Source organism: Macaca mulatta, chromosome 7 (genome assembly GCF_049350105.2).
Source record: "Macaca mulatta isolate MMU2019108-1 chromosome 7, T2T-MMU8v2.0, whole genome shotgun sequence".
In the NCBI taxonomy this organism is placed as follows: domain Eukaryota; kingdom Metazoa; phylum Chordata; class Mammalia; order Primates; family Cercopithecidae; genus Macaca; species Macaca mulatta.
Genome location: NC_133412.1, coordinates 10,485,945 through 10,510,696, shown reverse-complemented (window position 1 = coordinate 10,510,696; position 24,752 = coordinate 10,485,945). Strand labels below are relative to the sequence as shown.

Sequence of the window (24,752 nt, the reverse complement as noted above, 5' to 3'; positions counted from 1 at the left end):
AGGTATTTTTATTTATTTATTTATTTATTTATTTATTTATTTTTATTATTATTATACTTTGAGTTCTAGGGTACATGTGCATAACGTGCAGGTTTGTTACATATGTATACTTGCGCCATGTTGGTGTGCTGCAACCATCAACTCGTCAGCACCCATCAACTCATCATTTACATCAGGTATAACTCCCAATGCAATCCCTCCCCCCTCCCCCCTCCCCCCTCCCCATGATAGGCCCCGGTGTGTGATGTTCCCCTTCCCGAGTCCAAGTGATCTCATTGTTCAGTTCCCACCTATGAGTGAGAACATGCGGTGTTTGGTTTTGTGTTCTTGTGATAGTTTGCTAAGAATGATGGTTTCCAGCTGCATCCATGTCCCTACAAAGGACACAAACTCATCCTTTTTTATGGCTGCATAGTATTCCATGGTATATATGTGCCACATTTTCTTAATCCAGTCTGTCACTGATGGACATTTGGGTTGATTCCAAGTCTTTGCTATTGTCATCACCTAGGTATTAAGCCTAGTATCCATTAGTTATTTTTCCTGATCCTCTCCTTCTTCCCACTCTCCATGCTCTGATAGGCCACAATGCATGCTGTTCCCTTCTATGTGTCCACGTGTTCTCATCATATAGCTCCCACTTATAAGTGAGAACATGCAGTATTTGATTTTCTGTTCCTGTGTTAGTTTGCTAAGGATGATGGCCTCTAGCTCCATCCATGTCCCTGCAAAGGACATAATCTCATTCTTTTTTAGGGCTGCATAATATTCCATGGTGTATATGTACCACATTTTCTTTATCCAGTCTATCACTGATGGGCATTTAGGTTGATTCCATGTCTTTGCTATTGTGAATAGTGCTACAATGAGCATACACATACATGTGTCTTTATAATAGAATGATTTATATTCCTTTATATTCCATTAATGGGATTGCTGAGTTGAATGGAATTTCTGTCTTTATGTCTCTGAAGAATTGCCACACTGTCTTCCACAACGGTTGAACTAATTTACACTCCCAACAGCAGTGTAAAAATGTTCCTTTTTCTTCACAACCTCACTGACATATGTTATTTTTTGGCTTTTTAATAATAACCATTCTGACGTCCTTTGCCCACTTTTTAATGTTTTTTTTTTTTTTCTTGTCGATTTAAGTTCCTTACAGAGGCTGGATATTAGACCTTTGTCAGAAGCACAGTTTGCAACAACTTTCTCCCATTCTGTAGGTTGTCTGTTTACTCTGTTGATAGTTTCTTTTGCTATGCAGAAGCTCTTTAGTTTAATTAGATCCCATTTGTCAATTTTTGCTTTTGTTGCAACTACTTCTGGCACCTTCATTATGAAATCTTTGCCTGTGCCTATTTCCTGTATCGTAATGCCTAGATTGACTTCTGGGTTTTTATAGTTTTGGGGTTTTACATTTAAGTATTTATTCCATCTTGAGTTAATTTTTGTATAAAGTGTAAGGAAGGAGTCCAGTTTCAATTTTCTGCGTATGACTAGCTAGTTATCCCAGCATCATTTATTGAATAGGGAATCCTTTCTCCATTGCTTATTTTTGTCAGGTTTGTGGAAGATCCAATAGTTGTAGGTGTGTGGTCTCATTTCTGGGTTCTCTATTCTGTTTCATCTGTCTATGTGTCTGTTCTTGTACCAGTATCCTGTTGTTTTGGTTACTGTAGCCTTTTAGTATAGTTTGAAGTCAAGTAGCATGATGCCTCCAGCTTTGTTCCTTTTGCTTAGGATTGCCTTGGCTATTCAGTCTCTTTTTTGGCTCCGTATGAATTTTAAAACAGTGTTGTCTAGCTCTGTGAAGAATGTCAATGGTAGTTTAATGGGCCTAGCATTGAATCTATAAATTGCTTTGGGCAGTATGGCCATTTTAACAACATTGATTCTTCCTATCCATGAGCATGGAAGGTTTTTCCACTTGTTTGTGACATCTCTGATTTATTTGAGCAGTGGTTGTAGTTTTCCTTGTAGAGATCTTTCACTTCCCTTGTTAGCTGTATTCCTAGGTATTTTATTCTTCTTGTGGCAATTGTGAATGGGAGTTCATGATTTGGCTCTCAGCTAGACTGCTGTTAGCGTATAAGAATATTAGCAATTTTTGCATATTGATTTTTGTATCCTGAGACTTTGCTGAAGTTGCTTATCAGTTTAAGAAGCTTTTAGGCTGAGATTATGGGGTTTCCGAGATATAGGAACATGCTGTCTGCAAACAGGGATAGTTTAACTTCCTCTCTTCCTATTTGAATGCCCTTTATTTCTTTCTCTTGCCTGATTGTCCTGGCCAGAACTTCCAATACTATGCTGAATAGGAGTGGTCAGAGAGGGCCTCCTTGTCTTGCACTGGTTTCCAAAGGATATGCTTCCAGCTTTTGCCCATTCAGTATGATGTTGGCTGTGGGTCTGTCATATGCGGCTCTTATTATTTTGAGGTATGTTCCTTCAATACCTAGTTTATTGAGAGTTTTTAACATGAAAGGATGTTGAATTTTATTGAAAGTCTTTTCTGCATCTATTGAGATAATCATGTGGTTTTTGTCTTTAGTTCTGTTTATGTGATGAATCACATTTATTGATTTGCATTGTTAAACCAACCTTGTATTCTGGAGATGATGCCTACTTGATTTTTGATGCGCTGCTAGATTTGGTTTGCCGGTACTGTTGAGGATTTTTACACTGATGTTCATCAAGCATATTGGCCTGAATTTTCCTTTTTTGTTATATCTCTGCCAAGTTTTGATATCAAGATGATGATGGCCTCATAGAATGAGTTAGGGAAGAGTCCCTCCTTTTCCATTTTTCAGAATAGTTTCAGTAGGAATGGCACCATCTCTTCTTTATACATCTGGCAGAATTCAGCTGTGAATCCATCTTGTCCTGGGCTTTTTGTTGTTACTGTTGATAGGCTATTTATTCTTGCCTCAATTTCAGAAATCGTTATTGGCACTGACTGTTTTCGTAAATAAAGTTTTATCAGAACACAGACAGACTCATTTACTTTCATATTTATTGGATATGGTTGGTTTCGTGCTACAACAGCAAAGTTGAGTAGTTGCAACAGAGTTCTGACAGTAAATAGTGAGATTTATTATCTGTTCTGCTACAGAAAATTTTGTCCACCCCGCTTTAAGAATAGATGTTTTTTTCTAAGTATTGCTGGAGCTACAACACATATACTTTGCTATATGGCATTTTCATAACTCTTCTGAACTTAGCCATTTCTACTATCAGATATAATTTCTTTGACTTAAGGAAGTTATTTGGGTCATTTAGAAAGTGTAATTTTTAAATTTCCAAACACAGGTTTTTTTCAAGGTATCTTTGTTGTAATTGATTTCTAATCTAAATTGTTCTGTAATGAGAGAGTATGATTTATATGACACTGATTACCTAAAATTTTTAGAAATGTTATTCTTGGCCTGGTACATGATTACTTTTTATTATTTTTGTGTGTGTGCTTAAAAATAGTATGTATTCTATAATTGTTGAATGCAGTCTTATTAATTGTATCTTTCAACTCTTTCATATCCTTGTTGATTGCTTAACAAATCAATTATTGAGATAAGTGTTAAAATTTCCCATTAAACAGTGGATTTAACAATTTCTTCTTGCAGCACTGACCATTTTTGCTCTGTATTTTCAGATACATGCCAATTAAACATTTTATAACTTCCTGATAAACTGGACCACTTACAAAGATAAGCACGGTCCCTATTCATTTCTAATAATTATGAATTTGTTTATGTATCCATTCTGAGAATCTTTAGCTTTAATTGGAGGATAAGCCCTTTAAGTTGATTGTCATTATTGCTATATCTGGATATTTGACTGATTGATTTTGTACTTCCAATTTTGTTTTTTTTCAGATTGATTAAATTTCCCTCACTTTAACTCCTATACTTGCTTTAAAGTTATGTACTATTTCCTTCCTTCCTTCCTTCCTTTCTTCCTGGATAGTCTAGAAATTTTAATTTCCATATTATACTTAAAGTCTAAAATTACTGTCTTTACCCTCCTACAATGATAAAAGGATCTAAGAATTCTTTATCATCAATCACCTTCCACTTTTCATGCTATTTACATGCAATTATTTTCCAAAATTTTGGATACATACTGGTTTTATTAACTGCATAATTTACACATATTGTTACTGTTTCCCATAGACTTATTTATCACTTTGTTTTAATTTAATTCTGTTTTTCTTACCATTTCTTCTTTCTTCTTAAACCCTCTTTCTATGATCATTTTTATTCTTCCTGAAATATATCCTTTAGCTAAGTTCTGTCTGTGGTAACCTTTCTTAGGTTTGTTTTTTTCTGAAAAATTTCTTAAATCTTTATTCTTGGAAGACAATTTCACTGAATATTCTATTTTCTCTCAGTACTTAATGCATAAATATATTTTCATGTATATATTTTTTAATCACAGAAGAAGAGCTAGAGGCATTGTCATTACCAAGTGAAGCAAGAAAATCTAAGAGTCTATTTCTAGTAAAACAATTAATTTGCTACCAAAAATTACTTAATTAAACCAAACTATGCTTCAGTGCATACTTATAAAATGTGGAATTAGCTAGTGATCTACCTTATAAGAACATTAGTGAATTCAACAGCTATAAGATAATAGGTGGAATGGATTTAAGAACGATTTTTTTGCCTTCTTAACTATGTGACTACACCCTAAAGTACTGAGACATCAAGAACATTTTAGAATTAGTATTTGGAAAAGAATGAACTAGTTTTAAAAGCTTACTCTTTCAAAAGGTCCAAAGTATATTTATCGAGAAAAGTTAACTTTAGTATGTTTAGAAATATATGGTAGGATGAAGAGGCTCCATTCTGAAAACCAGCATTTAAAATATATTCTCTCAACTCTGTTGAGAGAATAAAATTGCAAAACAAAAACAAACCAACCAAACAAACAAACAAAAAAAGCTCTGTCACTGGAGCACACTGCTCCTGGAGAAGGAAGCGACAAGGTGAGGTACTCTGCATTTATAGAGCATTCATTTTAGAGATGAATGAATGATAGACCAAGTTTGCAGAGCTGGTAGCAGAGCTAATACTAAAACACAAATGCTAAACGCGGGGTTTAAGAGAATCTTGTGAAAACTAACATTTCACAGCTTTTAAGTTCTAAGTTTAATGCTATACACTCTATCTGTAAGACTGACGAAGGGGATTGATAACCCTGGGACTCGGGTAGCTCTGAGTAGCAGCTACAACCTATGGCACCCTGCTCCTAGCATGCCTAGAATTCCAGTTATTGCTCACTTACATGAATTAGGACACCGAAGACTGATTTTAAAATAGAACTATCTGGGAACATCGTATTAGTCTATCTTTAATACCCTAATTCAAATCAACTCATAAAAGCAGTAGAGGCCGGGCGCGGTGGCTCACGCCTGTAATCCCAGCACTTTGGGAGGCCGAGGTGGGCGGATCACAAGGTCAGGAGATCGAGACCATGGTGAAACCCCGTCTCTACTAAAAATAGAAAAAATTAGCCGGGCGCAGGGGCGGGCGCCTGTAGTCCCAGCTACTCGGGAGGCTGAGGCAGGAGAATGGCGTGAACCCAGGAGGCGGAGCTTGCAGTGAGCCGAGATTGCGCCACTGCACTCCAGCCTGGGTGACAGAGCGAGACTCCGTCTCAAAAAAAAAAAAAAAAAAAAAAAAAAGCAGTAGAGATGCCAAATAGAATCACGATATGAAGGAACACTAGTCAGGTAAACTTTGGAGGAGAGGAAGAGTAGGGAGGGTTAGAGCACAGGAGAGAGAGCCTCCTGGATGAACCAGCCTGTGGACAGTGCCTCCGGGCATATGTGTAGAAAGCTATGGTTGATTGAGGAAAATTGGGAGGCAAAAAATGGCATCATGGCGACTGCTGCCGTGAAGAGACTACTTCAGAGAGGGGGATGCAAAGACAGAGAAAACAAAGAAATTCCTCTGTTTGTTTTACTTAGTATAAGTTCTGGGAATAAACAGAAGACATGAAGAAGGAACACAGGTGGTTGCTGAATAGAAGACAGTGAAGCCCATAAAGAGGTGTAGCCTGATGATTTTGGGACAAAGAAAATATACCCTAAAATTTAAGCCTACAAGCACCGCCACTTGGAGCTAAGTTACTCACGAGATTCATTGGTTAGGATGGTGCCTCCATAGAATGTAACCCAAGGAAAAACTGTCCAGTCTGACTTATGACTGTTCTTGGCCCAGAGTGCCATATGCCTGGGTCAGAAGACTTCCCTGAAGGACCTCAGGGTTTGTGTACTTATACCCAAGATCATCCCCTTTGACCCATTCATACTGTCCTCTTGATTTACCAAATATTGCCTTCCCGACTCCCAACTTTTGCCTCCATTTCCTGTATTTTGATGACTATCTCCTTGGCATTACATTGCCACAGACAAACACAACAGTAACCATCTCTCCTTCGCACAAAGTCTGGAGTCTCCTATATTTGGGTACTATCTGTAGGCTGCTCATTTGGGCATAGACCAGTCCTATATACAGGCATCAAATGAAAAACAGACTATCCTTTGTCAAATTGTAAGAATAGATAATGTTGAGATGGCCAAAGATTTTGACGTTAAGGAGTATTGAGAACATTGAGAACTGGTGAGTAAGCATTTTTACCAACATAGCTCCAGCTTCCGGTACATATTCTGTTCCAGTTCTTTCGATAAAGATGCACAAAAGTGTAATTGCTCTACACACTGAAATGAGTGAGCCTGATGCTCCTTTCAGGAACATCAATTTCTTTTTGTCTCCATCAGTTCCACACTCATCAGACAACTTAATGAACTTTAAAACCCTACACAGATCATCAGTTTGAGCCAAGTATATCCTGGTAAATTTGAAGCCTGAGTTCTAGTTTTTATATACATCTTTCATAAGTTTTATTAGCAGTATTCATGTTCCTTGTAAGTGACTTCTCTGGAGACATGAAAATTTTCATTTCTTAGAAGACAAAATTAAATATTTCATGCTGACCACTCATTGAAACTCAGGTTAGCATTACATAGCAGTTCTTACCCATATGTAAAACAGAGAAGAAAGAATCACCAGTCCATGTGCCTGAGGCATCCTCCAGAAACCTTCTGTAAATGGGGATGGGAGAAGAAGAGGAAGCAGGAAACTGTCCCTCCGCTTGCAGACCAGACTTGATAGACAACTACAGAAGTTCATTAAGCAGGGAGTAACTGCCGTTACTCTAACCATAAATTTCCTTTAACTGGAGTACTTCAGCCTACATTAGTATTCCATAGCTAAACTTTACTTGTGCTTACTGATATTTCCAGAGAAAGACTGAAAAAGGAAAGCAAGAAATAAAGAAGGAGAGACGCATCTGAAAACAAGGGAAAAGGGAGAGAAAGAGGAAAATAAAACCACAAGCTAGAAAAAGCAAGCAAAGGAAGAAGGAAGCGAGAATGAATAAGCATGAGAAGGAAGAGGAGAAAGTACTCTTCAAGTTTAGACATATTTGAATGAATGCTAAGTCTGGGTTTATTAAAAGGCTACAAAATGATTCAGGCATTCAAATGACCATATTAGATCTACAAACCAAAGTCTAAGACAACAATTACACCTCTGTAACATCTGGAAAGGAAGGTTACAAATCGATCTTAACTGAAGAACACGAAATATGTGCACTTATAATTGCTTATATGTAATGTTCCCAAAAGTATAATGAAGCTCTTGATGAAAGCACAGCAAATATTATCTGGGGCACTCACTTTAATGACCCCATATAGGTTAGTGATAGAGAAGGAGCCCATCTGAAAATGTCGCAGGGGACATTAGACCTGAAGAAAGGAACCTGAGAAGGAATAACGGAAGATTAGGTGAAAGAAAGGAGCTACGATGGGTGGCCCACTTAGTTAAGCACACTTAAAGGGAACAATAGGAAGCTTGAAAAGGAACAGACAAAGCACTCCAGAAAGATAAGGACGGTGTGGGCAGAGCTGCGGTAACAGCCCACACAGGGAACTCATGATACTACATAGGTGGAAATAGGATGGATGTAGAGTTTAGTTGGAACATGAGATGTCAGATTTCAATAAACTTATGTTTCTTCCCATTTCCTCCATTTCATTTTATTAGGTTGTTCTGCATATGTTTATTTGGCACATGCTATGGATGAAATGCTGTGTTGGCCATTAAGGCTATATTAGAAAACACAGCAAAAAAACTCAGAGTCTTGGACTTAATCTCAGGGGCACACACAGATACAACCCCCTTTTAAAATTTTATTGAAAAAGAGTCATTCCCATTAGAGGTTCACATTGCTTAACTCAGAATATAACCTGCAATTTCTGAATGTGGATTTTCATAAGTAACTAGGTAAGAAAATACCACTTGGAGGGATCTGAAGTAATACTTGCTGAATAGATCTAGTCTAATCAATGAGGTCATGCAGAAATGATTAATGGAAAATCATTCAAGTAATCACTGAGTCACTGTATACACAACTAAGAGCGCTGATAAAGGAAAAGAAAGGAAGAGAGAGAGAGAGAGAGATGGGGAGGGAGGGAGGGAGGGAGGGAGGAAGGAAGGAAGGCAGGCAGGCAGGCAGGCAGGCAACTTCCCCTCCAGGGAGCTATTCAGTCTAGTGGAGGAAAGGAGATTTTCATAACATGAAGTAAAATTTGCACAATATGATCAAGCACCCGATTGTTTAGTTCAGAAAACAGTAATTAACAATCACTTTCCAGTTATGGTCCTTACTAAACCTTTAGCAAAATTTTAAACAATCTGATTGTGTTGATTTGAATTCTCTAATTTTTCTTCACTACTAGATGTAACCAAATGGTAGGTTCAAAGGACCAGAGCGAGGGTAGCAAGGTCTATAAATGTGATTCAAACAAGGGCTGCACCACACTATCCCCGGTGGCTTTAAGAGAGCCCCTGTGTCCCACGGACTCATGGCTTTCTGTCAGAAGTGGAGGATCCATACACACTTAACAGTGTGAGGTATGAGGGATGCTGCTGATACTCAACTTTCAACAACCAGAGTCCTCAGTAACGCCTTTAATAAGACTACAGCCCTTCACTGCTCATCAGCTTCTGTTTTCTATATGTTCTCAAAGTATCTACTTTTTTTTGTCACCTTTAATCCTTTGGCCTGAGAAGGTGAATCACCTTCTATAGCTGTATAACAGCTCTCATTCCATGAAGAAAAGTATAGATGTAACATGCATCTCGTCTTTCACTTCCATTCAAGGGGCAAGGCCAGTTCTCTGTCAGCAGAGATTTTTTTTTAATTAAACCCTAAGGCTTATCAAGTACACTATTTACAGTTGTAATTGCACAAATGATCTAGCATCAGATCTGTAACAATAAGTTGAAGAAACTAATAGAAAAAGCATCCTTCATAATCTATGTCTATATAGTCTACCTTATCAAAACCATGCAGTAGTAAATTAACATAAGTATGTTCAAAATTTTTTAGACTTAATTTCACTTGTGTTAGCTAGTTCTCCATTACCTAAAGAATTAAGGCCAGATTGTCTTGATTTGCTCCCCAGTTTTCCAGCCTTATCTCCCAATACAGTCAGTCTTCCATGTACCTCCCTATACTCCAGGCTTTATAGTTCCCTGGACATGTCACATACTTTTATACCACTGAGTATTTCTTTATGATCAATCTTCTGTCTGAAATGACCCTTTCACCCCATTTGCAACCTATCAACAACCTATAGAACCCCCCAGTTCAAATGTTGCCTCTCTTTTCAAATCTTCCCTGACTCCCTAGTCAAAATTAACTAATCCTTCTAAGATGTATAACTTTTACCTTTATTTAACACATTTTTGTTCTGCTTTATTGTTAGTTCCTTAGATGTCTAACTCTCTGACCACACTTTAAGATCCTTGAAAATGGGATTATGTATTTTGATCACCTTTAAATCTTCTCCAATCTTTAGCACATGCCTTTCACGTAGTAAGTACTCAACAAATGCTTGTTGGATGAACGGGTGGGTGGATGGATGAATAAGGGATAGCATCTCACATTCCTAACACAATAGTTAAGAGATGATTGCCAGGGGTCTTTTCCTATCTATAATGCCCATAGTTCTTTTAGAAAGATAGTAGCTTTGGTTTAGTTCAGTAGACATTGGGGGAAAAACAAAAAACCAAAAACCTCAACAGACTCGTGTAAGAAATAGGCCGGGCGTGATTGCTCACACCTATAATCCCAGTGCTTGGGGAGGCCGAGGTGAGCAGGTTGCTTGAGCTTAAGCATTCAAGAACAGCCTGGGCAAAATGGCAAAACCTCATCTCTACAAAAACTACAAAAATTAGCGAGGCATGGTGGCACATGCCTGTAGTCCTAGCTACTTGGGAGGCTGAGGTGGGAGGATTGCTTGAGATTGGGAGATGGAGGCTGCAATGAGCCATGATTGTGCCACTGCACTCCAGCCTGGGTAACAGAGTGAGACCCTGTCTCAACAACAACAAAAAGAAGGAAGGAAGGAAGGAAGGAAGGAAGGAAGGAAGGAAGGAAGGAAGGAAGGAAGGAAGGAAGGGAGGGAGGGAGGGAGGGAGGGAGGGAGGGAGGGAGGGAGGGAGGGAGGGAGGGAGGGAGGGAGGGAGGGAAAGGAAAGGAAGAAAGAAAGGAAGAAAGAAAAGAAAGAAAAGAAAGAACCTCATCATAATCCTCTGGGAATTCAGGACCCTACAGGAGAAATCTCAGAAGGCTCAGAAGAAGCTGTAGATTCTAAAGGAAGATGAGGACTAGAAGGAAACAGGAATCATACAAAAGTAGAAACAAGCTAAGCAACACAAAAGTAGTAAAGTACATTTCAAAGCCAAACAAAAATTAATCTTGGACCTTTCAATAATTTCAACTATCAATAAATGTCTTCCCTTCATCTTTAGATATGAGTGACGGCTGGGCTTATGCTCCTAATTGGCAAGTACACATGCCAGTGGAGGGGGCTGGTATCTGCTATTGGTGGTGCTCAAGAATCTCATGGGAGTAAAGGGGTTCTATGGAGTGGTTACTGGTTTGTATCTGGTACAGATTGTAGGATTTAAAAGCACACAGAAATTTTGTCCAAGGTACACTGACATCAAATAACCTTCAGTTTCTCAAACAAGCATCAGTTTGCAAACATAAGGAAATACAAAAATATGAACAGTCATCAAACTGGTATCAATAATATGTACAGCAGACATATGTCCCATAAATATAGAATTGTCCTATATCTATTTTCCATTTTTAGAAGAATCTAGAAATATCCCATATGTGTGTTTAGTCCTGAGAATCAGGCAAATGCATATGTGATGTCCATGCCTTCCTGATTTCTCAGTCTTCGCAAGCTGGCTTCCTGTAAGTCATTGAGATCAGAAACTGAGACATTAGTCCCCAGATCCCCAACGGATCATTCCATAATATGGTTGGATTTTTACCTTTGTGTCAACACATACTTCAGTCTCAACAACCATGAGTGCACAGAGAGGGGAACTTAGCAGAGAGCTGAGTGAGGTGAGCACCTGGGCTGGAGGGGTAGCAGATGAGGATTCACTAATTCTTTCAACAACTCTTTCAGAGACCTACTACATGCTAAGCACCATCCTTAGTACAAAGAACATAGCAAAGAAGAAAAAAAAAAAAAAAAACAAAATTCTGGTCCCTGAATGCTTGCAAAGTAGGAGACAGACAAACAGGATAAATCAGTGTCATACACAGCTTGCTGGATGGTGACAAGCACCAAGGATGAAGAAAGGTAGGCGGTAAAGAAAGAAACACTTAACATCAGAACCCTCCTCTATTGATAGAAAGCACTGAGTTTTATCTAAGATATTAGCATCTACAAAATCAGATTGGAATAAAAATGGTGACATGAGTGATGTTGGGACTCTGTGCTCCTACTCCTTCTCCTTAAGATGCCACTTTTTTAGTGTACCCTTCCTTCCCCCATTTCCCCAGAAGATACAGGGTAACCTATGGTGAGCAGAATCTGCCACTGCCTTAGTAATGATTCTTTATATCCCAAATGCCACATTACGAGACCAAAGTTTTATCAAAGATAATGTCATAATCCAAGAGGATGTATACCAACATCTAAATTCACTCCTCCCACCCGCAGACAATATATTTGCCTTGGAGATAAAACCTTAATCCAAAAGAGTATCTTGAATGTCAGGAGTTTCATGTACCATGTCATATGATGATAAAGAAGTCTGGGCAAGGGGTCATATCCTGTCCAGTGACATATTATACCTAACCTGTGGGCTAGATGAAGGTTAACCCTAACTCTCCTTTACTTCAAAACCTCAATAAACCTGCCTTTTAATCTGCATTTAATTGGGCAGTTCAGACTACATCCGGGAGCCTCTTCCAGCTTTGTGAGTTATTTGCCCACTTATGTGTATTCCACAGGCCTCACCAGCATGTGAACAAGTGGCATGCACTTAGCACAGCCAGAGACCAGAGCAAAGCCCAGGGGACAGTCAAAGTTATCACCTCCCAGATAGCTGGGAGTCAAGCACAGGCTGTGGTTGAGTTAAAAGTATGACTTGGATTGCAACCTTTACATGTTTAGAAAATCAAGTAAAAATGCATGCACACCCACAGGTTTTCACTTGGCTAAGGCTTCCAGGGTGCAGGTGGGAGAGCTATTTAGATTTTTTTCTCAATTAATTGAGTTAGAAATTGTAGTAAATAAACAGTTTAAGTACATCTTCCACCCCCCCATATCATTGAAGAGCAGCTGCTTCAGGATCCCAGGTGGCTCATCAAAGTATAGTCTGAGCATGGGTGCTGGGGCTCTGGCACGAAGAATCCTCAGCCACTGGGGAGTAGGCTCTGCCATTAAAACATGTATTAAATATCATATCATATATTATAACACAGGAGAGAAAATACACCTAGTACAAGCCAGGCACTGTGCTTATTGCAGCTCTACAAACGTAAATGACAAATTCAGAATTCACACTCTTGTCTACCTTACTGGAAGCTCTTAACCACTCTGTTGTCAGAGACTGCACCTGATAGTGGTGCTGACACAGATGATACATTGTTCGACAAGAGAGTGGTTAAGAGATTCCAGTAAGGTAGACAAGAGTGTGAATTCTGAATTTGTCATTTACGTTTGTAGAGCTGCAATAAGCGCAGTGACAATGGTGACCTGAAAATGATGTGGTTCCAGAGAAACCATCGACTTTAAGATCAATAGTAAGAGAGAACTAGGACATTCAATGGAAGAAGAGTTGTTCTGGATAGACAAAACTTACATAGGTTGTAGTCATTTATGTGAATTGTGTACCATCATGCCTAATTATGAGCCAATATAATAAAATTTATGTACAAAAATAAATATGTCAGAGCAACTTTGATCTAAAATGTATCTAATTAGAACAGTGGGCTCTCTGTATATGGGATACAGTTTGATTATATGTCCCCGCGAAATCTCATGTTGAACTGTAATCCCCAGTGTTGAAGGTGAGCCCTTGTGGGAGGTGTTTGGTCATGGGTGTGGATTTCTCATGCCTTGGTGCTGTCCTCATGACAGAGAGGGTTCTTGTGAAATCTAGTTGTTTAAAAGCGTATGGCACCTCCCCCTGCCGCTCCCTCTCTTGCTCCTACTCTGGCCATGTGACACGCTTGCTCTTGCTTTCCTTTTCACTATGCCTAAAAGCTCCTGGAGGCCTCCCCAGAAGCCGAGCAGATGCCAGCGTCATGCTTGTGCAGCCGCAGAGCCACGTGCCAATTAAACCCTTTCCTTTATAAACTGCCCAGTCTCAGATATACCTTTCTTTATGGCAACCCAAGAATGGCCTAACATATGTCATCAGATGTCAATGTTGTCCAAGTTCTAACAAGCATCTGTGACATCTTTGTAGCATTTTATACTCTATGAAGTGTACTTTCTGAGGGCAGTCTCAAGTGCTGGGCATAATTAGACATTGGGGAGAAGGAAGCAGCAAATGGTAATAAAATAGAGCCTTGTTCTGGAGGATCTCAAGTCTGATCATTTCACCCTGACCCCTTCTCTGTGAATTAGTTACAATTTTCACCTTTCTTTAGATTAGGAAACCGAGGCTGGCGTTAATGAAACAATTCATCCATAGGGTTCACTTTTCTATTTACAACTTAAAATGTTAAACTATTGCTACTTAGCGAAACACTCAGATTCAGCACCAGAAGAAGTCTCCTTTCTTTAAGGAAATCAAAAGCCCACCCATTCTCTATTATTTGAAGAAATCTTGCTTTAGGTTTTTTTTTAAATTATTATTAAATTTCCCATCTATTAAGTTCAATTAAGCTTTCAGTCATTGGGACCAGATTTCTGAGTGAAATGAAGAATCAATTAGGGTGATCCAAACTAATCAAAAACAAGGTGCCATCAGCCTGTCCATGTGCCTTTCTACACACCTGTCACTTAAGGAGCATAGCAATTTAGCTTAATACACATCTACTCTCAACCAGGGAAGGAAAATTCTTAATAGGGTTAAATAATCAATATGATCCAGTTTAATTCCATGGAAAGCAGAGGGAAAAAAGAGGGGAATAAGGTTTGATAGAGAGGAGAGAGTAAGAATCAGAGGCTTGGACAACTGCCCCAGCAGGACCTCTTGGGGAGAGGGCAGTGAAGCATGTAGCAAGGATCAAGCTTTGCTTCAGGTCCATGCTTTGTATCCTTAGATATGAAAAGCCAGATCTTTACAGCAGGATGACCTTGTGTTATTAGAAATACAGTAAATTCCCAGAGTGGTTAATTTCTACACTTAAGACATAAGTTGTAAAAAATGTCTCCCCAAACCAAAGACGATGAATTTTTGTGTAGTTGAGGATTCTCCAAATCATGTTGCCCATCTATTGATGTAATTTAAAATTGCCCAGGGAAAAGTCAATCAGCATTTGCATCAAGAGGCTTTGCAAAGCAGATACTCAGAACTGACCTGCCAATCTGTACTCCCAAGGCCATGAACATTGCAGGCTCATTTCCATTCACAAAGCCCGCTCATATTTAGAGTTAAGCAGAATGTCAGGCATCAAGACTATGGAATAATCCCAGGGGATCATCCCTTTGTACTTTCCAACGATAAAATGACTGTGCAATGACATTTGGAATAGCTAGTGTGACTAATGTCAATGTTTACACTGTTTTGTTGAGACAATAATAAATAATATTTATTGAGGATTTATGATATGTTGAGCACTGTTCCAAGTACCTCACATGGATTAACTCATTTAATCCTTGCAACAACCCTCTCAGATAGGCACTATGATTACCCTCATTTAACATGAGGAAACAAGAACAGAAGTAAGGAAACTTCCCCAAGGTCATACCTTTCAACAGGAAAATTTGTGTAGCACAGAAGCATGGAAGGGTTAAATTAATTGTTATAAAGTTATCTGAAGTGACTGATATCCTTGCTACCTCAAAAGAAGTCTCAGCTCCCTCTTGACCCGGAGCTGTCAAAAACAACAAACATTAAGATGTCTTTTTCATTGACATAACTTCAGTAACTTGTTTAAGACTGGGTGGAGATCATCTACGTAACTTCCAGTAGCTTGTTTAAGACTGGGCGGAGAGTAGTTGGTCAATACATGTTGAATGCATGCCCTGCTTTCTTTAAATTTCATGACATCTACATCCATATGACAACTTTAAAGGGTGTTTTAAAGACTAGCAAAATCTGAATTCATTTTGATGATAAAGTCTATCATCTATTAAGCCCATTAATCTGTCTGCCTGCCAATCTCTCTTTTACACTCTGTGATCAATGATACACTGTCTTTAAGGTTGACATTTTTATCCAAGGACCATGATGTGTATTGTGAGCCTGATCCTATCATGAAAATATTCATGCATTCTAGGGAGTGCATTCATTCAAACAGATTCTGAGTGCTCATTCGCAGCTGCCCACTGGCAGGCAGCTCAGAATCCTGCTGCAGATGTGTTTTGCTTGACTGGCAGTGTTGAGAATTTTTTTAATTTGAATGTACAGATCAGACCTGCCTCTATTTGCAAATAAAGCCCGATTTACACATTTAGCTACCTGCTTGACCCCAAAGTGTTTAGATTTGTGAACTTTCCAATCTATAGGTACCTGAGGACTTGGCATAAACCAAATGTAAGACCTCTGCGTTCCTGGAGTTCATAATGTATGGCTCATACTTTAGGCTGACGGGAACATTTTCAGGGAACAGGGCAACTATTATTCCATACTACTCTCTCCATATTTACATATCTAGTTCTCCTGAAGGAAATCTGGAGTTTCTTTAAGCCATCTCTGAGATATAATCATTATTACCATGCCTTTACACATGGTTGAACTAGGACCTGGGAAGGGCAGGCAATCTCACAGGCATCTGGCGATAGAAATGCTGCCAAATACAGCAAGTGCTTTACCTCTGACTTTACCCATCATTTGACTGGTATGTTCTTTGCTATGTTTTTCTCCTAAAATGCCTCTTGCAAAGAGATGAGATCTGTTCAAGACCTCACTATAGTTTATTCTTGAACTGTTCTGTTCTAGCCAGCCTGGAGAGAAGAGAGGATTACTTGGATGAGAACCACTGACATAAACTGAAACAACAGCCAAGTGTCCTGGGTGACTGAGAAGGGACTTAGGAGGGGTTCATGCTACTCCAGGACCAGCTGCCCTATTTTGATCTGATCTCTTGGATTCAGCTTCTGGTTCTAGCCAATGGGATCTCTCTTTCTGCCCTAGTATTATTTACAGTCTGGATCTGGTCCATGGTATAGAGCACCATGACTCAAATCAATACTTCTCCCACTGCGGACATTTATGTGCCATTGATGGAGAACTTTCCATTCCTTCCTGCAGTCCCGCTGACTAGCTCTCTCTGCCTAGCCCCATTAGAGAATTCAACCGTGAAATTTTCAGAGTTGATGCCAGTACCTATCACTGGTGGGGTGAAATGCCTGTACCTTCCAGTAAGAGCTTTTCCTATTTGCTCTGTTAGGGGATAAGCAGCTCCCCTTAGCACTTTCCCTTTTTTGCTGTAGGAATCGCTTTGAAATGGTTTCAGGGTCTCTGGGGCATTTGCTGGGGATTAGTATGAGTGACACGTCAATGAATACAATAACTGATAATGAGGTTTTGTCTCTCAAACACTTTTCTACTTCAGGAAGAAGGCACCTTAGTTCTCATTTTGATGTAGAGTCACCTTATCTTACTGTTTTCTCTGATTATGAATTATCTAAAACAAAGTATGTATTAGCACCAGTCCTGATGGTGAATAATGCTCTTCTGAATGTCTGAAGGTTGGCCACTCTCTCCCAGGTAACTCAAGGCTTCTTCTCCTCTGCTCAAAGGTCTAAATAAAGATGGAGTCTGAACCACCATCTCCAGAACCCAGATTCCTGTGCTTTGATGTATATTTCCTGCTCAGGGTTCCCCAAGAACCAATGCAGTGCCCTACTCAGGCTTGCCCACTCTCAGCAACGCTCCCATGTGCTCTCACCTTTCTCCAATCCAATTCCCGTTCCTTCAGGAACTGGCTCTGCTCAGCTGTTAATGATGTTAATCATTAATAGTACCTGCTGAGCTAACAATCTTGCATTTCAGCATTTTAATATGGGGAATTTCTTGAGACACTGCTTTATCCCAAAGACAGACCAAGGAGAAAGATACTCTTCTGGGTATCTGCATGGGTCACCATGACACTGACACCGACCCAGACTTTCATCCCTACACTTTTACAACAGGTGTGCTGCCTTGCTCATCACACTGGCTGGTTCCTATAGCATAAAACTACTTACAAACTGAACTCAGTAGAAAAACTGTTGATGGCCTGTACAATTCTGCACAGACAGCAGCAGCTCTGTCTCCAGAGCTCTCTCTGCCTCCTTTGCACTCTGAAGTAAGCGGCAGCAAGCAGCTGTCACCCCAGAGGGAAGAGTTCATGTTGAGTATAATTTCTGAATCTCTTTGTAATCTGATTTTAGGATAGAGTGTTTGCTTTCCTTCTTCTTGGGCATTGAATCCAATAATAACAGGATTCCTCAAGTAGACAAGCCTGTGCAGGAGCAGAGAGACCTGAAATCAATGGGGAATTTACTGTATAGGGTGTGGAGGGTGAAAAAAGAAGGCCCTGGTGTCTCAGTGCCTCCTCCTTGTAACGCTATGTCCCACCTCAAAGGACAATAGCCCAGTGTATGACTGTAGAGTCAGCAATGTACTCTAAGCCAGAGGAGGGGAGAAGTGCGTGTGAGGAGAGGAGGTATAGCTCTTTTATTCTGGAATACTGCATCATCAGTCTCAGAGATGATCTGAACTTTGTTTTCTAATTCTAACAACTGGGAATCAGAAATGACATAAAGAGAAAAAAAAAATCTTGGCATCTCAAGAGACTCATCCCTGTAGCAGGATCAGGGCTGAGGTGCCAGCACTTTTTCTTCCCTCTCTCTGAATTGAAGAGGTGCTATGATGGCAAAATTCACTGAACCAAAGGAAACTGCAGTGACTGGAAATGTCTTTGTCCCTAAAACACCCCCACTGGCTTCCAAGCAAGAATATGGCTGAGAGGACACCAGCCTGGGGCCTGGAGGACCCAGCGTGGCTCCCCAGGGAGAACTGTGGCCCTACAGCCTCACCACTGGCTGGGCTCCCCATCCCCAGAAGCATCTGCTTCCTCTAGGTGCAGCCAAAAGGAACTGTTCAAAGGCCCCAACACCCTGAGTAGACATGACTAAAGCAGCAGAATCCCTGGGAGGAAAAGCCGCTCTGGTTTTACAGGAAAGCAGGTCCCCAAGGCTTTGAGCGAAAGAAAAAAATGGGCTCATAAAAGAAACAGGAGGGGGAAGAGGAAGAATAGCTACGAAAGGAAGAGCTACGGGATTCAATAAGAAAAGGCGGTCCTATGGGAAAAGGTAGCTTTGGTAATTTTCTGAGATGACGAAAACAACTCTGAGCGTTCTGTTTGGTGGCGAGGACCCTGGGAGAAGCCTACCTGGCCTTTGGAAGATTATCACACCCACTGACTTGACTTCTCAAGTCTTTTAATCAAATACCTTAAGAATAGTTGTAGTTGGCTTTAGGGAAGGAATTGCCCAGAGATCCTGGGGTGAGCCCAACACCGGAGGCTGTCCAACAGCTCTGGGATGGAGGGAAGGATCCGCAACAAAGACCACGTTAGAGATGGGGGCGACGGGGCTGGTTTTCCAGCAAGATCTGATGATAAGCAGGGTCGACTTCCTAGTACAGGAGAGACACAATGACAATGTCCTACGAAACACAACCTATTCACTCATTTGCGGTAATACGTCTCTCATGTGGAATGACTGTTTCCTCTCACAACACTTCTGTTAATGCAGGTTCTATCTCCATACAGTGGGAAAAATGAAACCTCAATTTTCTTACATGACTCGTTGAAGGTCATAGTGATCTAGACCTAAAAATACGAATTCTTGCCTCTAAGCTCTTTTTTTTTTTTATTACAGCATCCCACTCCTACTGGATAAATCTTGTATTAAGGGTAGCTTCAGGAACATATCTAATTTAGAAAGGTTTATACTGATATGAACTTGTGGGAAATTAGCTGAAGTATTGGGTTCTTAAGACCTAGGACCGCCTGGGTCTGCACTTGAGATTGGTAAAGATATTCAGAAGAATGCCAAGTCAATTAGAAGATGATGGAGTTGATGGCTTCTAAATTAAAAATTCTTTAAGTAGTAAGGTAAAGAAAAAGACAAATTATAAAATAAAGATTCCTTTCCATGAAGGTGTAAAAACAACACAAAGCAAAGAGGCAAATAAGCACATATAGCTACATCTTATTTAAATACAAATCCTTCAAAAATAATCATCAGAGTATTTTTCTCTCCAGATACATTCCTCCCACTCTTTTCTTTTTCACCGCTTTTTTTTTTTTTTTTTTTTTTTTTTTCCCTCAGATCAACCCTAAGGAGCTGGAGAAACCAATATTAGAAACTAAAAATTGTTAAATCACATATTTCACTTGTGAATATTTCACTGGATTACACTTATGAAATATGTTACTTAACATAGTTAATAACCATTCCTTGCTTAATAATCACAGTAGCATAAGAAAAAAAACACATGCACAGATGTTAGACACACATTCTTCAACTGCAGACCTATCCCTTGACCTCAGTCTTTATAAAGTGGGCCACACTGCATTCCAAATATTTCCAAGTTTGCAGTCATCACCACCTCCTTCCCCAGGAGCTCAGCAGCTTAAAATCCTTAGGACAACCCTGGACAGGGCAATCTGGTCTTAGCAGAGAAGGTGTGTGCCACCACCCCCCTACTGCTGATGCGGCCTTTCTGATTTCAGTTCATCACTTTGGAAAAAAGGATCCAGCCTCCTTCTCACATCAACGGGAACGTTTCCCTGGAAAGGGGGGGATATTGTGTGTCCAGTCAGCTGATACGGGTCTTTAATCAGATCAGCTTGAGAAGCCAAGGAAGGAGAGACTGAGAAGATGGGAAGCCCTGAAGTGACCTTGGAAGGCCCAGAGTGTGGGAATATTCTGAGTGTTGTCATTTTAACCCTCAAACCTAACTCAGCAGGAGAGCTTATATTTCAGCTCTGCAACAACTCACACCACACGTGTGGGTATCTGAGGTCTGCATTTTATCACTACCTCCACTGCTACTCACTAGCACCTACAGCCTGGAGGAAGGTGTCCACCTCCTTTCCCTTATCTCCTTAAGGAAAATCTACCAAAACACAGGCTTCATGCAGCTGTTATGTAAATGGTCCCTTCTGTGGGGAGAAGAAAGCAGGCATCCATAAATCACCAGGTACAAGTTCACTGTCATTCCAACCCAAGACAACGCGCTCTGGGGAGGGACGAGAGACACAAGCTCACGTGAGTGCTACAGCTCAAATTCAGGAATTTGTCCTAGGCACCCTGTAGGCAGGAACCCAAGATAAGGGAGCAATCCTTGATTTTCAGCCCAAGTGCCTTTTCTTATCCCTCGAGAGCTGCAAATTTAGATGAAGGAGGACAACTTTCTATGGGGAGGGCTAAATTAGGCTGTCTATGACCAACCTTTAATTGAAACTAATGCAAATAAATGTCTATCTCACTCTGAGTTCTGTTTCAATTAACATTGTGGGGGAAAGGCAGTTGGCAAGGAGAACACTGTGACATTTTAAAAACAATAAGCTAAGGATTAGAGTTTTGTCGTGTTTTGTTTTTTAAATGGATACTGTAGTCTAAGGGGAAAAGTAGGAGAGAAAAGTTTTCTCCTGGCACTCTCGAAGCAGAATGTGGTGCCAGCCGCTCCACCGACTGTCTGAAGATGGGGTAATTGTCACTTCTCACCATAACTTCTTGCTTTCAGATCAGCGGCTGGCAGGTTTATCTGCTTCAGAGCAGCTTCAGAGCCACGTCAATGACACTGGCTACGTCAGCAAGAGCAATCGGAAGAGAGGAGGATGCCACTGCCAAGAGCAGTGGGAGGGAACATTTTAGCCTTCAAGATTCTATCTGTCTAGCTGCCTGATTCTAACTGGCATACATGACTGTCAGTGATTTCAGAAGGCCAGAAGAGGGTATATAGTTTTAGACTGCCTCCTTAAGGCTTGGGGTACAGTAGCATCTAGTTAGCATGTGTTTAAGCTTCCAAAGCCCTTGTTTAGGTCTTGTTCTCTACTTAGGAGAGGGTGAGCTTCCAAACGTATCAGAGGCTATAACCAAAATGAACGCTACCACAAATAAGTGTTTAAAGCCACACCACACACACCTATAGTGCTTACTGCAGTAATTCTGGCTCATTTCACACTATCAATAGTTCTAGCTGCTTTCATTTTTGGCACTATTATAACAAACATGACGCTACAACCACTAACAATTTGATTAGGATCCTTGGCATAATGCTATTGTATGGTCTTTTTTTGTAAGTAGGTTAAAAGCTTCTGCTCTCTGGGATGGCAATCCTTTAAAGTTCATGGTTACAAAGATATGATTCTATTCCATGGTCCAGTATCAGCCACCTTTTCATCCAGGACCATGGCAATCTGAGGAAGCATTATATATAACTAATACATTGCCAAAATGCTTTTAAAGGTGTTGTTTGAGGAGGAGAAAGAAAGCCTAAGGCAAAGGTAACTGAATGAGTTCAAAGTGAAATAACTTCCCTAACCCAGACATGTCCAAAGGAGAGACAAATCCCACCACTAGCACAAGCCTGGTGTTCCCAACTACCCTAAAGTCAAAATTCTGTGCAGAGATCAAAAGCTTATGGCTATTGGATTCCAATAAATCATTTTGTCAAATTCACGGATGAAGAAGGAGGATGCCAAGCTCAGAAAGCTGCAGTACTCCTCTTATATTCTTAAGTATATTCTTAAGACTATATATAACATCTGGCGTAACGCTCAATGCCAAGCTCTAGCGGGAATGTAATTTAACATTGTATAATGGAAATTACCAATAACTTGTCAACAGCTATGGCCAAGTCACTTGATTTTCTGTGCTTCAGTTTCATCACCTATTTCCTTCCCAGTGAACTAAAAATTAAGATGTTAAGGTGTCTCATAGGGTGAAGAAATGAGGAACACACCTTAAAAAATACATAAGGTGATAACTAGAAGGAAAAGAATCAATAATGCCACATTTGAATCACTGCCCCTATGGTTACCTCCAGCACTCGCTCTAAGCCATAAGTGATATGTAGTTCTCTGCAACAGGGGTTCTGAACCTGGGTCCTTGAACCCCACAGGCTGTCATGGGTGTACTTTAAAAGAGGTCCACCAGCTCTGATCTCTAGGGCAGGAAGCCCAGCACACAAAACTTAAGAACCACTACTATAATAAACCTTGGCTACAGGTGTACCAAAAACAAACAAAAACAAAAACACTTACAATGCCAGATGGAGAGGAAAAGTCAGGGAAGATGGCTCAGAAGCCAAGAGAAAAGCATGAGATAAGGATCTCACGAAAACCACCACCTTCGTAAGCCTCAACTCCCTGGGACATCTATTCAACATTGACCCTATCGGTCTGAAGATAATTTTTTCAAGCAATAATGCCCAAAAGATCATTAATAATAAGCAGAAGAAATTACTGATCATGGAGGACACAAGGCAGAAAGAACCTGAGTTGCCACCCATCCATTACTAGACACCTGTCAGAGGGACAAGCACAGGATTTCATGGGGCTTTGAGGGGAGCAGGCAGCTTTATAAAAATAGGGTTGTCATGAATTGCAACTACGGGGCCATCTTGTGTGCAGTGTGAGAGATGAGAATGGAGTCTGGGTCTGCAGGTCAGACCAAGGATGAAGAGATGAATACTGTAGCCTCTCAGTAGTACCAGCAGGCTGCCAGGTACTTCCATACCCCCCCACCCAAATAAGACCCAAGTCCTAGCTTTGACAAAAGAACCACGTTTGGAAGAGAAACTGAAAAGAATTGGAAGGAAGCACTTTGACAGGAGGAGAGTGGTTCAAAAGATGGACAAGAGGTAAGTTGTGATCTTCGAAGACCAGGTCATGGGTGGGGGGGGCACCCTTATAGGGGAGGGAGAGAGGGAAAGAAAGAATTTCATTCTAATTCCTGACAGCTAAGCAGTGCATATAAAATTATCTAAGATTTACAGACCAATTTACAGTTTACCAAACATTATGACATTCACAATATCATTTAATCCTTATCACCCTGAAACGCTGGCTATATTTTATTTTACACACGAGGAAACTGAGGCTAAGTAGGGCGGATTATGCGACTTGCTCAAGGTCACTTGGCTGAAATCAGCGCTAGGATGCATCCCCAAGGCCCCCACCCCTCCGGGTGGCCGTCCACCTTGAAAGTCTTTGCATTATCTCCTACAGCGCAAGGCTGGTGTGGCTGCAACAGACTTCACCCCCTCACCCCCAAATCTGGGATGGAGCAGCGCCCTCAGGTGCCAAGGAGGGGACCTGAGTGACGCGGAGCCACTGACTGGGGTTTCCCTGTCCTGCGGGGCTCGCGGGAGCGGGGAACAGAAGCCACAGCTCTCGAACCCACGGCAGGCAGTCAGTCAGGCTCCAGCAGCAGTTGCCCGCGTGAGGCTTCACACGAGAAGGGCAGCGCTGGGTGAATTCCCCTCTGAGCGATCCCAGGGCTAGGACCTAGCGCCTGCGCCCGCTTCTCCCACTCGGCTCTCCACGCTCCCCCCTGCCCCGCTGGCTCCTTCCCGACGGTTTCCCGGTGCGTGGGGGCGCCTTGGAAGAGGAATGGGGCTGGCGTGGAGTGTGGAGGTGTCAGAGGGCCGACCCCGGGGCGAGGGCTTCCAACGCCGATCTTTTGGGTCAGGACAACCACGAACAAACCCCTGCTGAAGTTTGGGCATCAAGGGTTTCAGACCAAGTAGCAAGTTGCCTGGAGAGCGAGCGGTCCTAGGTGGAGGGTCTGGGGCAGGGGTGGCAGTAGAGGAACAAGGGAGAGGCAGGAGATGGTGCCCCTTTCCACGCAGCCCCTCGCGGCCCCGCGGGTAGGTGGCTGGTCCGCCTCTGCAGCCCGCGGGTGCGGAGAAAGTGCCCGGCACCGGGCACCCGGCACCGCGGCGCGGCGCAGCGCAGCCAGCCCCTCCTCGCCGCGCTCCGCGCTCCTCCCCACCTGCCCACGGCCTCGCCCCCGCCGCGGAGACTCACAGTCCTCAGAAACTGGATCTCGTCCTCGCCTCCTTCTCCCCCTTCGGCCATGGCTCCCGAGGCGTCGGCGGTGCCCCAGCCTCCTGCGCCTCTGCTTCCCCCGGCAGCCGCTCGGCGTGCGCTGACTGCTGCTGCGCTCTTTCTCCTCCTCCTCCTTTTCG

General features: G+C 41.4%; 1 protein-coding gene across 1 annotated transcript in view; it reads right to left on the bottom strand.

Annotated features, from left to right (window-relative positions):
* The window catches only part of RYR3 (ryanodine receptor 3), a 566,953-nt gene extending 542,232 nt beyond the window's left edge, over nucleotides 1-24,721 (bottom strand). Inside the window, exon 1 of the mRNA XM_028850703.2 lies at nucleotides 24,592-24,721. Coding sequence (XP_028706536.2) covers nucleotides 24,592-24,642 — 51 coding nt within the window. The 5' untranslated portion in view covers nucleotides 24,643-24,721. The remainder of the gene's footprint in view (nucleotides 1-24,591) is intronic.
* Nucleotides 24,722-24,752: the final 31 nt, after the last annotated feature.